At 46.7% G+C, this 15,674-nt stretch overlaps 1 protein-coding gene across 4 annotated transcripts in view; it reads right to left on the bottom strand.

Annotated features, from left to right (window-relative positions):
- RNF214 (ring finger protein 214) overlaps positions 1–15,674 on the bottom strand; it is a 167,106-nt gene that overhangs the window by 20,495 nt on the left and 130,937 nt on the right. For all 4 annotated transcript variants that reach the window (XM_063943309.1, XM_063943311.1, XM_063943310.1 and 1 more), the window contains exons 2-7: positions 15,396–15,668; positions 14,694–14,753; positions 14,438–14,578; positions 11,837–11,976; positions 8,171–8,239; positions 5,326–5,422 (exon numbers count right to left, since the gene is read on the bottom strand). In XM_063943309.1, the coding sequence (XP_063799379.1) occupies positions 5,326–5,422; positions 8,171–8,239; positions 11,837–11,976; positions 14,438–14,578; positions 14,694–14,753; positions 15,396–15,668 (780 nt within the window). The remainder of the gene's footprint in view (positions 1–5,325; positions 5,423–8,170; positions 8,240–11,836; positions 11,977–14,437; positions 14,579–14,693; positions 14,754–15,395; positions 15,669–15,674) is intronic.

Here is a 15,674-nt window from a genome sequence, read left to right as displayed (position 1 = left end):
CTTATTTTCTCTGACGTCCTAAGTGGATGCTGGGGACTCCGTCAGGACCATGGGGATTATACCAAAGCTCCCAAACGGGCGGGAGAGTGCGGATGACTCTGCAGCACCGAATGAGAGAACTCCAGGTCCTCCTCAGTCAGGGTATCAAATTTGTAGAATTTTTCAAACGTGTTTGCCCCTGACCAAGTAGCAGCTCGGCAAAGTTGTAAAGCCGAGACCCCTCGGGCAGCCGCCCAAGATGAGCCCACCTTCCTTGTGGAATGGGCATTTACATATTTTGGCTGTGGCAGGCCTGCCACAGAATGTGCAAGCTGAATTGTACTACACATCCAACCAGCAATCGTCTGCTTAGAAGCAAGAGCACCCAGTTTGTTGGGTGCATACAGGATAACAGCAAGTCAGTTTTCCTGACTCCAGCCGTCCTGGAAACCTATATTTTCAGGGCCCTGACAACATCTAGCAACTTGGAGTCCTCCAAGTCCCTAGTAGCCGCAGGTACCACAATAAGCTGGTTCAGGTGAAACGCTGACACCACCTTAGGGAGAAACTGGGGACGAGTCCGCAGCTCTGCCCTGTCCGAATGGACAATCAGATATGGGCTTTTGTGAGACAAAGCCGCCAATTCTGACACTCGCCTGGCCGAGGCCAGGGCCAACAGCATGGTCACTTTCCATGTGAGATATTTCAAATCCACAGATTTGAGCGGTTTAAACCAATGTGATTTGAGGAATCCCAGAACTACGTTGAGATCCCACAGTGCCACTGGAGGCACAAAAGGGGGTTGTATATGCAGTACTCCCTTGACAAACTTCTGGACTTCAGGAACTGAAGCCAATTCTTTCTGGAAGAAAATCGACAGGGCCGAAATTTGAACCTTAATGGACCCCAATTTGAGGCCCATAGACACTCCTGTTTGTAGGAAATGCAGGAATCGACCAAGTTGAAATTCCTCCGTGGGGGCCTTCCTGGCCTCACACCATGCAACATATTTTCGCCAAATGCGGTGATAATATTGTGCGGTCACCTCCTTCCTGGCTCTGACCAGGGTAGGGATGACCTCTTCCGGAATGCCTTTTTCCCTTAGGATCCGGCGTTCAACCGCCATGCCGTCAAACGCAGCCGCGGTAAGTCTTGGAACAGACATGATCCTTGCTGAAGCAAGTCCCTTCTTAGTATCTCTTGAAGTTCCGGGTACCATCTTGGCCAATCCGGAGCCACGAGTATAGTTCTTACTCCTCTCCGTCTTATAATTCTCAGTACCTTGGGTATGAGAGGCAGAGGAGGGAACACATACACCGACTGGTACGCCCACGGTGTTACCAGAGCGTCCCAGCTATTGCCTGAGGGTCTCTTGACCTGGCGCAATACCTGTCCAGTTTTTTGTTCAGACGGGACGCCATCATGTCCACCTTTGGTCTTTCCCAACGGTTCACAATCATGTGGAAGACTTCCAGATGAAGTCCCCACTCTCCCGGGTGGAGGTCGTTCCTGCTGAGGAAGTCTGCTTCCCAGTTGTCCACTCCCGGAATGAACACCGCTGACAGTGTTATCACATGATTTTTCGCCCAGCGAAGAATCCTTGCTGCCATTGCCCTCCTGCTTCTTGTGCCGCCCTGTCTGTTTACGTGGGCGACTGCCGTGATGTTGTCCGACTGGATCAGCACCGGTTGACTTTGAAGCAGAGGTCTTCCTAGGCTCAGAGCATGGTAAATTGCCCTTAACTCCAGTATATTTATGTGGAGAGAAGTCTCCAGACTTGACCACACTCCTTGGAAATTTCTTCCCTGTGTGACTGCTCCCCAGCCTCTCAGGCTGGCATCCGTGGTCACCAGAACCCAGTCCTGAATGCCGAATGTGCTGCCCTCTAGTAGATGAGCACTCTGCAGCCACCACAGAAGAGACACCCTTGTCCTTGGAGACAGGATTATCCGCTGATGCATCTGAAGATGCGATCCGGACCATTCGTCCAGCAGATCCCACTGAAAAATTCTTGCGTGAAATCTGCCGAATGGAATCGCTTCGTAAGAAGCCACCATTTTTCCCAGGACTCTTGTGCATTGATGCACTGACACTTGGCCTGGTTTTAGGAGGTTTCTGACTAGCTCGGATAACTCCCTGGCTTTCTCCTCCGGGAGAAACACCTTTTTCTGGACTGTGTCCAGAATCATCCCTAGGAACAGCAGACGTGTCGTCGGAAACAGCTGCGATTTTGGAATATTTAGAATCCACCCGTGCTGTCGTAGAACTACTTGAGATAGTGCTACTCCGACCTCCAACTGTTCTCTGGACCTTGCCCTTATCAGGAGATCGTCCAAGTAAGGGATAATTAAGACGCCTTTTCTTTGAAGAATCATCATTTCGGCCATTACCTTGGTAAAGACCCGTGGTGCCGTGGACAATCCAAACGGCAGCGTCTGAAACGGATAGTGACAGTTCTGTACCACGAACCTGAGGTACCCTTGGTGAGAAGGGCAAATTGGGACATGGAGGTAAGCATCCTTGATGTCCAGGGACACCATATAGTCCCCTTCTTCCTGGTTCGCTATCACTGCTCTGAGTGACTCCATCTTGATTTGAACCTTTGTATGTAAGTGTTCAAAGATTTCAGATTTAGAATAGGTCTCACCGAGCCGTCTGGCTTCAGTACCACAATATAGTGTGGAATAATACCCCTTTCCTTGTTGTAGGAGGGGTACTTTGATTATCACCTGCTGGGAATACAGCTTGTGAATTGTTTCCAATACTGCCTCCCTGTCGGAGGGAGACGTTGGTAAAGCAGACTTCAGGAACCTGCGAGGGGGAGACGTCTCGAATTTCCAATCTGTACCCCTGGGATACTACTTGTAGGATCCAGGGGTCCACTTGCGAGTGAGCCCACTGAAACTCTTGAGACGACCCCCCACCGCACCTGAGTCCGCTTGTACGGCCCCAGCGTCATGCTGAGGACTTGGCAGAAGCGGTGTTTTGCCCGCTTGCCCTTATGGGGACGAAAGGACTGAGGCTGAAAAGACGGTGTCTTTTTCTGCTGAGATGTGACTTGGGGTAAAAAAGGTGGATTTTCCAGCTGTTGCCGTGGCCACCAGGTCCGATGGACCGACCCCAAATAACTCCTCCCCTTTATACGGCAATACTTCCATGTGCCGTTTGGAATCTGCATCACCTGACCACTGTCGTGTCCATAAACATCTTCTGGCAGATATGGACATCGCACTTACTCTTGATGCCAGAGTGCAAATATCCCTCTGTGCATCTCGCATATATAGAAATGCATCCTTTAAATGCTCTATAGTCAATAAAATACTGTCCCTGTCAAGGGTATCAATATTTTCAGTCAGGGAATCCGACCAAGCCACCCCAGCACTGCACATCCAGGCTGAGGCGATCGCTGGTCGCAGTATAACACCAGTATGTGTGTATATACTTTTTAGGATATTTTCCAGCCTCCTATCAGCTGGCTCCTCGAGGGCGGCCGTATCTGGAGACGGTAACGCCACTTGTTTTGATAAGCGTGTGAGCGCCTTATCCACCCTAAGGGGTGTTTCCCAACGCGCCCTAACTTCTGGCGGGAAAGGGTATAACGCCAATAATTTTCTATCGGGGGAAACCCACGCATCATCACACACTTCATTTAATTTATCTGATTCAGGAAAAACTACAGGTAGTTTTTTCACACCCCACATAATACCCTTTTTTGTGGTACTTGTAGTATCAGAAATATGTAACACCTCCTTCATTGCCCTTAACATGTAACGTGTGGCCCTAATGGAAAATACGTTTGTTTCTTCACCGTCGACACTGGAGTCAGTGTCCGTGTCTGTGTCGACCGACTGAGGTAAATGGGCGTTTTAAAGCCCCTGACGGTGTTTGAGACGCCTGGACAGGTACTAATTGGTTTGCCGGCCGTCTCATGTCGTCAACCGACCTTGCAGCGTGTTGACATTATCACGTAATTCCCTAAATAAGCCATCCATTCCGGTGTCGACTCCCTAGAGAGTGACATCACCATTACAGGCAATTGCTCCGCCTCCTCACCAACATCGTCCTCATACATGTCGACACACCCGTACCGACACACAGCACACACACAGGGAATGCTCTGATAGAGGACAGGACCCCACTAGCCCTTTGGGGAGACAGAGGGAGAGTTTGCCAGCACACACCAAAACGCTATAATTATACAGGGACAACCTTATATAAGTGTTTTCCCTTATAGCATCTTAATATATAATAATATCGCCAAATAAGTGCCCCCCCTCTCTGTTTTAACCCTGTTTCTGTAGTGCAGTGCAGGGGAGAGCCTGGGAGCCTTCCTAGCAGCGGAGCTGTGTAGGAAAATGGCGCTGTGTGCTGAGATGAATAGGCCCCGCCCCCTTTTCGGCGGGCTTCTTCTCCCGTTTTTCTGACAACCTGGCAGGGGTTAAATACATCCATATAGCCCCAGAGGCTATATGTGATGTATTTTTAGCCAGCATAGGTACTTTCATTGCTGCCCAGGGCGCCCCCCCCAGCGCCCTGCACCCTCAGTGACCGTTGGTGTGAAGTGTGATGAGAGCAATGGCGCACAGCTGCCGTGCTGTGCGCTAACTTAAGAAGACTGGGAAGTCTTCAGCCGCCGATTTCTGGACCTCTTCTCTCTTCAGCATCTGCAAGGGGGTCGGCGGCGCGGCTCCGGTGACCCATCCAGGCTGTACCTGTGATCGTCCCTCTGGAGCTAGTGTCCAGTAGCCTAAGAAGCCAATCCATCCTGCACGCAGGTGAGTTCACTTCTTCTCCCCTAAGTCCCTCGTTGCAGTGAGCCTGTTGCCAGCAGGACTCACTGAAAATAAAAAAACCTAACAAAACTTTTACTCTAAGCAGCTCTTTAGGAGAGCCACCTAGATTGCACCCTTCTCGGCCGGGCACAAAAACCTAACTGAGGCTTGGAGGAGGGTCATAGGGGGAGGAGCCAGTGCACACCACCTGATCCTAAAGCTTTTACTTTTGTGCCCTGTCTCCTGCGGAGCCGCTATTCCCCATGGTCCTGACGGAGTCCCCAGCATCCACTTAGGACGTCAGAGAAATAATAATAATTAAGTTATCAGGGCTGAAGGCGCTGCTCCTTAAAACCATGCCCTTTCCTGAGAGTACCAATGACAAAACTGACTGGCCTGAGGCAAGCTGGGTGTAGGGGAGAAGGGGCCTCCCAGGCTGCACTCAGACAGTTTAACTTCTTGGTGCCCTGACAGAACGCCTGGCTATACCCACTGTCCCCAGTGTCAGACCATTGGCTGACAGAAAAATAAAAATTGTGACCTGACTCAGAAGTGTCCCCCCCTGTGTCCTTACCTCAGCTGTCTTTGCTCGCTCAAGCTCCTCCAGCACACTCTGTGTTACCTCACTTTCTTTCTTCTTCAGGAAGGTGAGGTCAGCATTCCACTCCTGCCTGGAAACATAAGTCACACAGAAAGTAAGAAATGTGACCGGAAAAAGCAGATCAAGTCAACTGCCAGTGACGAAGTAATAAGGGAGCAGACAAATGCAGTTATATTATCGTGGTGTTAAAAAGAAAGATGATGTCTGGTAATATTGTTCAAGTTGGAAATTATACAATGTATTTGCAAAAAGTCTATTTGTAGTTTAGCAGTGTTTTCAACTTCTGGACTAAAACGGTCATAACATTTACAGAGTAATTAGCCAAAGATGGTTTTTATGTGGGTGGAAGTAAGGGTGGGTACAAACTGCATCGGTATCGGCCCGAATTGTCGTTTCCGGGCAAATCAGAATGATAAATCGGGTATACCGTTAAGTCTGACCGCCACGATCGGGCGTGACATCTTCTGGTCGGCCCTGCTGCAGGGTCAACCAGAAGATATTGCTAACAATGCCAAGTTGCAGAATGTATTGTGTGAGTTCTAGTTGGCGCCACGGATGGCTGCCTCGGTGCTGCTCTGCCAAGCAGCCTTAGTTTTTAGTCTTAAATGTATAATATGTCTACTGTACAGTTGCATATGTGCAGTATGAACTCATATGTGTAATGTTTGTAATGTATGCTACGTTTTTCCTTCTTCATGTTGCAGCTTGGCGATGCATTGTACCACAAAGAATTCCTAGTGTACGTGAGTACACCTGGCCAATAAAGCTGATTCTGATTCGGTATGTTAGATTGCTCCGTCGTCGCTCGCACCATAGAAGTGTATATGCACTTGCCGATGCAGGGTCCCACGTCAGATTGGCTGGCTACACATAGGGGCTAATTCAGACCTGATCGCTGCTCTGCGTTTTCACACAACAGCGATCAGGTTTGAACTGCGCATGCATCGGCGCCACAGTGCGCCGGCGCATGCCAGACAGCCGACGGCTGTCTCAGCCCCGCGATCGCCTCTGCCTGATTGATATGCAAAGGCGGTCGCTGGGAAGGAGGGAACGGGCCAGCGGCGTTTGGCCGCCGTTTAGGGGGCGCGGTCTGGGCAATGCAGGCGTGCCCAGACCGTTGGGGGGGGGGGGGGGGGGGCGGCTGCGTGACATCAAACGCAGACGCTGCGACCCTCACAGCGACGAGTAGCTCTTACCGGCAGGGAGCTACTCTTCCAGTACAAAATCAGCGCCGCTGTGCGATGCTTTTGTACTTGTGCGGGGTGGGGGGGTCGGGCCTGACATGCGGGGTGGACTAGCCCTGTGCTGGGCGTCCCCCCGCATGTCTGTGTGACTGATCGTAGATGTGCTAAATTTAGCACATCTAGGATAAGGTCTGAATTAGGCCCATTGTTCTGATGTGTAGCTGGCCTAAGACAGCACCTCCTAAGTGCTATGAACGTTACAGGGCTTACTGCAGCAATGGTAAAGGGGCCCTGGAAATGTTTTCCCTAACAGAAGCAGTGCCGCTGCGATAAGCCTGCAGGCTGCATTTAACACTGGGTAAGTAGGTCTTTTAGAATAGGGTTTTCTGCTGCTTCGTGACTTAAGCCACATCCAGCCTATAGCAGCAATATAAAAGCTATATACACAATCTGCATACCTATAAGGTTGCAACATGTCCCAAATTAAGATTACCACCTTTCCTCGCAGTCAAAACCACAAATGTACAGGAAAAATAGGTAATTGGCTCTCTCTTTAAAACAATAAAATGGGTTATAGGTCCAACAGTGATATAAATTCCAAGTTTCGTTGTCAAAGAGATATAGTTCACGCTTATCGCCGGAGGTTTCATACGTCAAAACCATAGAATTCCTCCAACAATTATTAGTATTCGTACTTTTTATTTTCCTCATTTTTCCCTTAACAGAATTAAGGATACAGAAAAAAAGACATAATTTGAAGGAAACTGTGAAGTTTCTCTTGCAAAAAAGCTGGTGACTAATAATCCTGCAAATAGGGCAAACAAGTGGACGTGCAATGGGTATCGTGCCTTTGCACCAAATAAGTAATTTTAACTAATAAGCCTCTTCTTTTTTAGACACAGCTGAACACCATCCTATATTTAGTACGAGCCATAGGGCCAAATTCAATTAGACTCGATACTGAGTAGTTAGTACACAAAGAAATCTATGGCCAACGCATTAACCTATAGGAACCAAGATAAGTGCCAAGATCCTTCTGTTAATGCATTTGCAGCAACTGTGATAAATGCAGAAATACAATTAAAAGACTGCAAAAAAGATCTGAGTATTACTCATATCACAATAAAGTCATTTGAATTCAGTAACATGTATGCGCTATATTATTAGTAAGAGAATACTACTCACAACAATACATACACACATATACTTACACATCTTTATTTAAAACCTCAATTAAAACCAATTATGAAGCTGTATGGGTCAATGTTTTATCTAGCTAGTGACACACTAGAACACACTGTCGACTGTTTATTGGATTAGGCCTAATTAAATATAATTATATATACTGTATATAGCTCCATGCTTGTGCTAGGGCAGAGCCCAGCTTGTGTTTGTGTCACAGGGAGGAAATAGTAAATTACCAATAGGAAGTTTCCCCTTTATAAGACAGGTGCTGCCTGGCTGGATAAACTGTGCTGCCTCTCTAATATAACAAATGATCACTCATTATAAAAGTTCTATATTTCTTGTTTGCATTCAGCACCCTCTTACTTTTAAACATATTAACAGAGATGGAAGGTCAGTGGTATTACATTTGTAACATCTGCATAAGTCAACGGAATATAAGCACACACCTCTCTATATTCTGCTCATCAAGTAGTCCCTCGATTTCCTTTTCCAATTCCTTGAGCTCCTGTTGAAGGCTGGAATACAACAAAAGTCTTAATTACATGGATCCGGAAAATAATTTTATCATATGACATTTTTATATTCACCCTGCAGCACAATAGGTGCAAACCCAGAAGGAAGTAAAACAGTCACATCGCTACTTAATGGTTAGCTCTGTACATCCTAGAACATGGTTCTTCAACCTGTGGCCCTCCCGCTGCTGTAAAACTACATATCCCAGCATGCCTTGCCACAGTTCTGCTATTAAGGTATACTAAAACGGAGGCAGGGCCTGCTGGGATGTGTAGTTCCACAGCAGCTGGAGGGCTGCAGGTTGAAGACCCATGTCTTAGAAACTAGGTAAGTCCTACTGCAAGAATCATATTAATAATAAAATAATCAACAGAAGTAATCAGTAACTAAATAAAAGTTGGTACGAGTAAATAAAATGGATTTTATTCAGTTCATATACAATATAGATGTATTAAAATGGTTAAATAAAAATAAATCCATTATGCTAAAATACTTACCGTATATACTCGAGTATAAGCCGACTTTTTCAGCACAGTTTTCTATGCTGAAAAAGCCCCCCTCGGCTTATACTCGAGTCAACGGCTGCAGCAGACGCCGTGGGCTGTGTGGGCGTCCGCTGCAGCCGGCTCCAGGGACAGACACTAGAGGTCATTATTGACCTCTAGTGTCTGTGCGGCGTTGCTATGGGAGAGACGTCATGACGTCTCTCCCATAGAGATGATCGGGTGCCGGGAAGCGGGCGCCGGCGCGGGCGGCCAGACGGAGCGGCGACCAGATGGAGCGGCGGCCAGACGGAGCGGGGATCCAGATGGAGCGGCGGCCAGACGGAGCGGATGAACAGATGGAGCGGCGGCCAGACGGAGCGGAGCAGCGCAGCAGCAGAAGAAGCGGTCGGGAAGCAGGAGCGGGGCAGTGGTAAGTATTGTTTTAGTGTGTGTTTATGTTTGTAAGCTGCAAAGGGGGCACAGTAACAGGGGGCAAACAAAGGGGGCACAACAACTACTGGGGGCAAAGAAAGGGGGCACAACAACTACTGGGGGCAAAGAAAGGGGGCACAACAACTACTGGGGGCAAAGAAAGGGGGCACCACAACTACTGGGGCAAAGAAAGAGGGGTCATAACTACTGTGGGCAATGAAAGAGGGGGCACAAATACTGGGGGCAAAGAAGGGGCATAACTACTGGGGGCAAAGCAACGGGGGCATGTTTTTATCTGTCACTGGGGGTATATGTGGCACTGGGGGCACAACCCTAGAAACAAACATTACCCCCTGGCAACAAGCATAACACCTACCGCATAAAATCCCTGGCAACGAGCATGACACCCTGAGCATGAAAACCCCTGGCACCGTGCATTTCCCACCCTAGGCTTATACTAGAGTCAGTAATTTTTCCCAGTTTTTTGTGGTAAAATTAGGTGCCTCGGCTTATATTCGGGTCGACTTATACTCGAGTATATACGGTATTTAGAAATCAATACTACAGTATACTGTCCACCAATATATAGTAAACGTCATGTCTCTCTCCTAAATCACATTCTTAAATTACGAATCAGTAAAACACACAAATCAAAACCTCTATACTTTCTACAGAGATACAGTATTATATTTAGATCATTACATATAAATCAGAACTAATGAATATAGACAAATCATGCTAATAAATCACACATCTGTCATGATGTAGAAAATATTCCCCAGAGGTGGAGGAGCTGGACATTACAATTATCATTCATTTCAAGCAAAGCCTGGAAGTCTGATATAGGAATTGTTTGTGCATCTTGGATACTTGCAAATGGACCTGAGCTTCTAATAGGACCAATTGGAATCCAGAGTTAAGCTGTGAAAAGGTCCCCATTAACAAATCCAAGTTGGTAACTACTTCCATTTTTGCACATCTATCAGATGAATTGATGCAGAAGTTCCAGCTTGCATACAATTATATCAGTTGAATTTAAACGCAGTGCTATATGTGCCCTTTTTTATTTTTATCTTTATTGATCTCACAATGTTGCAACGTGGATTATTAATGCATAATTACATTTATATATATCTTTTTTTATCATATTCAGCTCTTTAGCGCTAATGTTGTATTATTCCTGGGGGACTAACTATCCCTGTTTTATTATTAGCTCCTTTAAGCATAACAGCTCACCATCAGCGCCTGGCTAATTACTTGGTAATTACATTTCCTGCAGTCCCCAGAGTTCGTGTAGGTATCCTGACTGCATGACAGGTAATACATTCCTATTGATGACTAATAAAAGGATGGAATAATTTACATATACTTTCTTAATGAATGCTTAGAGGTGCGAGCCTATCACTGTAGAATAACCAAATCAATCATCTCACTAAGCCCTCTGCACACAGGGTTCCCAAGTACAAAAACTCTTCATTGGGGTCGATTCAGTTCGGTAACTTAAGAATAGCGCCGGGAATTAGCTCCCGACGCTATTCAATTCAGCTAAAGTTAAGTCGGCGAAAGCCCGTTCTCGCCGACTTAACAGGTAGTTTTGTCGGGAGAACGGGCATTCTCCGACTTAACTACCCGCGGCGATGCTGATTCCCGACAGAATCAGCCTCGCGCCGGCCGCGCAGCAGCACTTTTGTCGGTTTTCTTCTCTCACCCCCCGGGGATGAGAGAAGAATTCCCGACAATTGCGGGTAACTAGCAGCTGAATTGAATAGCGTCGGGAGCTAATTCCCGGCGCTATTCATAAGTTGCCGAATTGAATCGACCCCATTGTCTATCTAGCACTAAGCCTAAAGGTATTCATTACTTGTTCACTACCTATAATCTTCTTAGTACCAATCTTCCCATTATGATGGAAGGAAGGCAACGTGTTTAGTTAAACGGGGATAAACATATGAATAGTCGTTATGGGGGGGGGAAGTGTTTTCAGCGCATGTTATGTGCACTAATACTGCTTCTCCCCAGCATATTATAGCGGTGGTGCATGCTCAGTGACAGGGGCTCTATGTTATCTAAAAGATAGCACACCAATATGCAGGGCAATGTATGAACGATCTATAACCGTTCCGACATCTGCAGCTCTCAATTTCGACAGCTGCAGGTGCCGTTGCCCATACTCCACAGCACTGTCCCTGGCTTTGGCTCCGACAGCCGGGGACTGTGCATACAAAAGAACAATAAAGGCTTTTTTTCCTCAAAAGCCGCCGGGGACACTGAGTAAAGATGACCGGCAGATGTGCAGAGGCTCCACAAGCACCGGTCACAAGCCAATAGAGGGAAAGTGGAGTTCACTGGGAAGGTGAGTTAACGCTCTCCCTCTACGACACTGCAGGGCTTCATACATGCCGTCGTTATCTGAACCCGCTACACCAGCATTCCGAGGAGAAGCAGGTCTGTTCAGATAACAGACAGAGCAACTAGGTTCATACATCTCCCTTACTGTGATTAGACATGATTCAAACTTGTTATGTCAGAGTTCAAGGACATGCATGCAGACTTCCAACGTGGTATACCAACCTCTAACAGCCTCTCCCTCTCTCGCTCGCCATAGGGAGTAAGATGAAGCAAGAGGCCATGGATGACTGCATGTTTCTCCTACTTTATTGCCACAGTTACGTAACTAAATACCTCTCACTCTTGCTCTGCAACTTCCCCAATTCAGTGCTCAGGTCCTGCTCCTTGTGGGAATGTTCCTTCCGCTCTTTTTCTATTCTTTTCCTAGTCTCTTCTTTCTTAGTGGTCATGTCTTGAATAGACTTCAGATGTCCCTGTGAGTGCATGAGGAAGTGGTGAGATAACTGATCACAAGTGGATGGTGCAGCTGCAATGCTAGGCCACAGTGGTACATCCACTAAGAACATGAGACAAAGAATCACTGAGATATATTATTTGTTTGCCAACACCAGCAGATTGACAGCAGTTAATTTCAAAGACACAAGATAACAAAATACATCTGAAATGGCAGAAATTCAAATCTAAACTGAATTTCTGTGATTTTATGTTATGTGGAAAATTTGGAGATTGAGGGGCATATGCAATTGCCGGCGAATCGCGGCAATTTTTCGCCCGTTTTTTAATTCGACACAATTCGACCGTCGAATTCCGGCAAGTGGGTGCCGAAATTCAACATATTCAATAAAAAACGGATTCAACAGTCCCGCTGTCGAAAAACGGCCGATTTGACGGATTTTGATCCGATTTTTAAAAACCGGGAAAAAACTCGAAAAAAAATTGCGTGGGGGTCCCCCCTCCAAAGCATAACCAGCCTCGGGCTCTTCGAGCCGGTCCTGGTTCTAAAAATCCGGGGGGAAAAACTGACAGGGGATCCCCCGTATTTTTAAAACCAGCACCGGGCTCTGCGCCTGGTGCAAAAAATACGGGGGACAAAAAGGAGTAGGGGTCCCCCGTATTTTTTACACCAGCATCGGGCTCCACTAGCTGGACAGATAATGCCACAGCCTGGGGGTCACTTTTATACAGCGCCCTGCGGCCGTGGCATTAAATATCCAACTAGTCACCCCTGGCCGGGGTACCCTGAAGGAGTGGGGACCCCTTTAATCAAGGGGTCCCCCCCCAGCCACCCAAGGGCCAGGGGTGAAGCCCGAGGCTGTCCCCCCCAATCCAAGGGCTGCAGATGGGGGGCTGATAGCCTTGAGAAAAATGAAAGAATATTGTTTTTTCCAGTAGTACTACAAGTCCCAGCAAGCCTCCCCCGCAAGCTGGTACTTGGAGAACCACAAGTACCAGCATGCGGGAGAAAAACGGGCCCGCTGGTACCTGTAGTTCTACTGGAAAAAAATACCCAAATAAAAACAGGAGACACACACCGTGAAAGTAAAACTTTATTTCACACCTGCCGACACACACATACTTACCTATGTTGACCCGCCGACTGCCACGCCCCCCTCGTCACTGAAGAATCCGGGGTACCTGTGAAAAAAATTATACTCACCTGATCCAGTGTCCAGATTATAATCCACGTACTTGGCAAAAAAAAACACTGAACACCCGGACCAGGCGGACTGAAAGGAGTCCCATGTTTACACATGGGACCCCTTTCCCCGAATACAGAGACCCCCCCGTGACTCCTGTCACAGAAAGGTCTCTTCAGCCAATCAGGAAGCGCCACTTGGTGGCACTCACCTGATTGGCTCTGCGCGTCTAAGCTCAGACGCGCATTGCACAGCTCCCTCCATTACTTTCAATGGTGGGAACTTTGCGGTCAGCGGTGAGGTCATATATATATATTTTTTTAATGGAATGGGGTAAAAATCAGAAAAAAAAATGCGTGGGGTCCCCCCTCCTAAGCATAACCAGCCTCGGGCTCATCGAGCCGGTCCTGGTTCTAAAAATCCGGGGGAAAAACTGACAGGGGATCCCCCGTATTTTTAAAACCAGCACCGGGCTCTGCGCCTGGTGCTGGTGCAAAAAATACGGGGGACAAAAAGAGTAGGGGTCCCCCGTATTTTTTACACCAGCATCGGGCTCCACTAGCTGGACAGATAATGCCACAGCCGGGGGTCACTTTTATACAGCGCCCTGCGGCCGTGCCTCCTAAATAGACAAACCAAGTACCTAATCCCTTCTAATATAAATAGATATGCTATTACCAATAAAAAAAACATGTTTTTAAAAAAATTTATTAGATTCCGCCAGCAAAGTGTGGCGGATTGAAAATGACGAATTTACTGTCAAAAAGCACTGTTGTCGAATTTACAATGTTCAATTGAATATACTTTTGTCCAATTGCCGCATTTGTACCATTGCAGAAATGTCGAATTTGACAAATGTCGAATTTCAAAAAGTCGAATTTTAAAAGTCAGTTTTTTTGGCGAAAAGTACTGAATTGCATTGTCTAATTTTTTTTTTTTGGCGAAAATGTCCAGTTTTTCGACATTTTCGGGAATTCGACCGCAATTGCATATACCCCTGAGACCTAATTTAAAACTGCACCTCAGTCTAAAGTGGCAAACATCTCCGTCCACAACTTTAAAATGGCTGCAGAATGTGAAGGGAAGGAGGGGGGGGTTTGAAACTGGGAGAACCAATCAGAAGATGGTTGCGGCTTCACACTGGTCCCACAAGGCAGGGGATGAGAAGGGACAGGCTGGGCCACCAGGACTTCTTTCAGGGTCGGGTACTTGGGGAAGGGCAAGTGTAGTATGGCCATGTGTAGGTCCCAGAGGACCGGAGTATATCTATATTGGCAAGTAGCAGACCATTTCATACCTTGTGCTTCTGTATTTCTTCTTCCTTCTGCTGTCTTAGCCGTTTTATTTGAACCTGCAGCTGTTTCTCTGCCTGGGTTTGTCTGTCCAGCACCTCCTGATAACTGTCCTTCAGTTGTTCCCTGCATTCAACAAGCTGCTTCTGCAGTATGAAGACAGTAACAGAGAGAAACATTGTAAGGTATTATAGAATAATATTAAACAGAATTGTAAAACAGCAAGTCAAACACACTCACAGGCAAATAGAACACACTCACCAAAATCTGCTCTGTGTCCTCATCTGTAATTGTTTCTGCATCGTGTTTACCAAAATCTGTCTAAGAGGATGGAGGAAAAAAGGTAACAAAAAGGAGTAAATAACAGTCCAGTCGAGTCACACATTTTACATTAATATAATGAAAGGTTTGAGCAGATCATTTAAATGGAGAGCACATACAATTAGCTGCAGAGTATCAGAATTATTTCCATAGCACCCCTAGGCCAAAAGTTTCTCATCGAGAAATGTGGAAAATAAATATTAAATTGTGTTTATATGTCATCCTAGGTTCAACTGTGTGATGAGGGACAATATTTGCTTCCGTTAGACCACATAATTTATGACTGACAGCCAATACTGGTTTTGCCTATAAAATTGACCATAAATAACTAGAATTGATCCTGCACCACCAATCCAAGTTTGAGAACCACAATAAATAAAGTTACATTTGCTGAAATTTGGCATACGCCACGGTCCAACAGTGAGAGCCCAGTATAAAGTTCCAGTCCTCATCACACTCGGTACCCAAATCCACTTCCCACTTTAGCCATAGGGACTGCAACCTGCCCTCATCTCCAGTAGCACATAAAACTGAGCAGTAATTGTAACTAGCACACAGCAGTAATACAATTGTCATCACATAGTATATACACTATCAGATACATATGTAGGTACAACACCTGGAAGGATTACAAAATCTCACCTGCACGGCAATACACTTGGTTGGGTGTCCTACAGAGCTTTCCTCCAAAAGCGAATCCGTGCATTGTTTGCAACGGTCTTTCTCCATGCCCAGCCTGTTTACAACAGCCCCTTCGGCTGGACATGTACTTGGACGTTCTGACTTGTTTACAGCATGGGACAGATCATATGTTTTAGACGCCAAATAAACGTTATCTGTGAGTACAGATTCTGCAACAGATTCTGCAGGCTCCATGTCTCTAGTTCTCTTCTTCCCTGTATGACCAACTGCAACCTGTTT

The sequence above is a fragment of the Pseudophryne corroboree genome, chromosome 10 (genome assembly GCF_028390025.1).
Source record: "Pseudophryne corroboree isolate aPseCor3 chromosome 10, aPseCor3.hap2, whole genome shotgun sequence".
Lineage (NCBI taxonomy): Eukaryota > Metazoa > Chordata > Amphibia > Anura > Myobatrachidae > Pseudophryne > Pseudophryne corroboree.
Note: the sequence above shows the minus strand (reverse complement) of the source record. Positions and strands in the feature narration are given on the sequence as shown.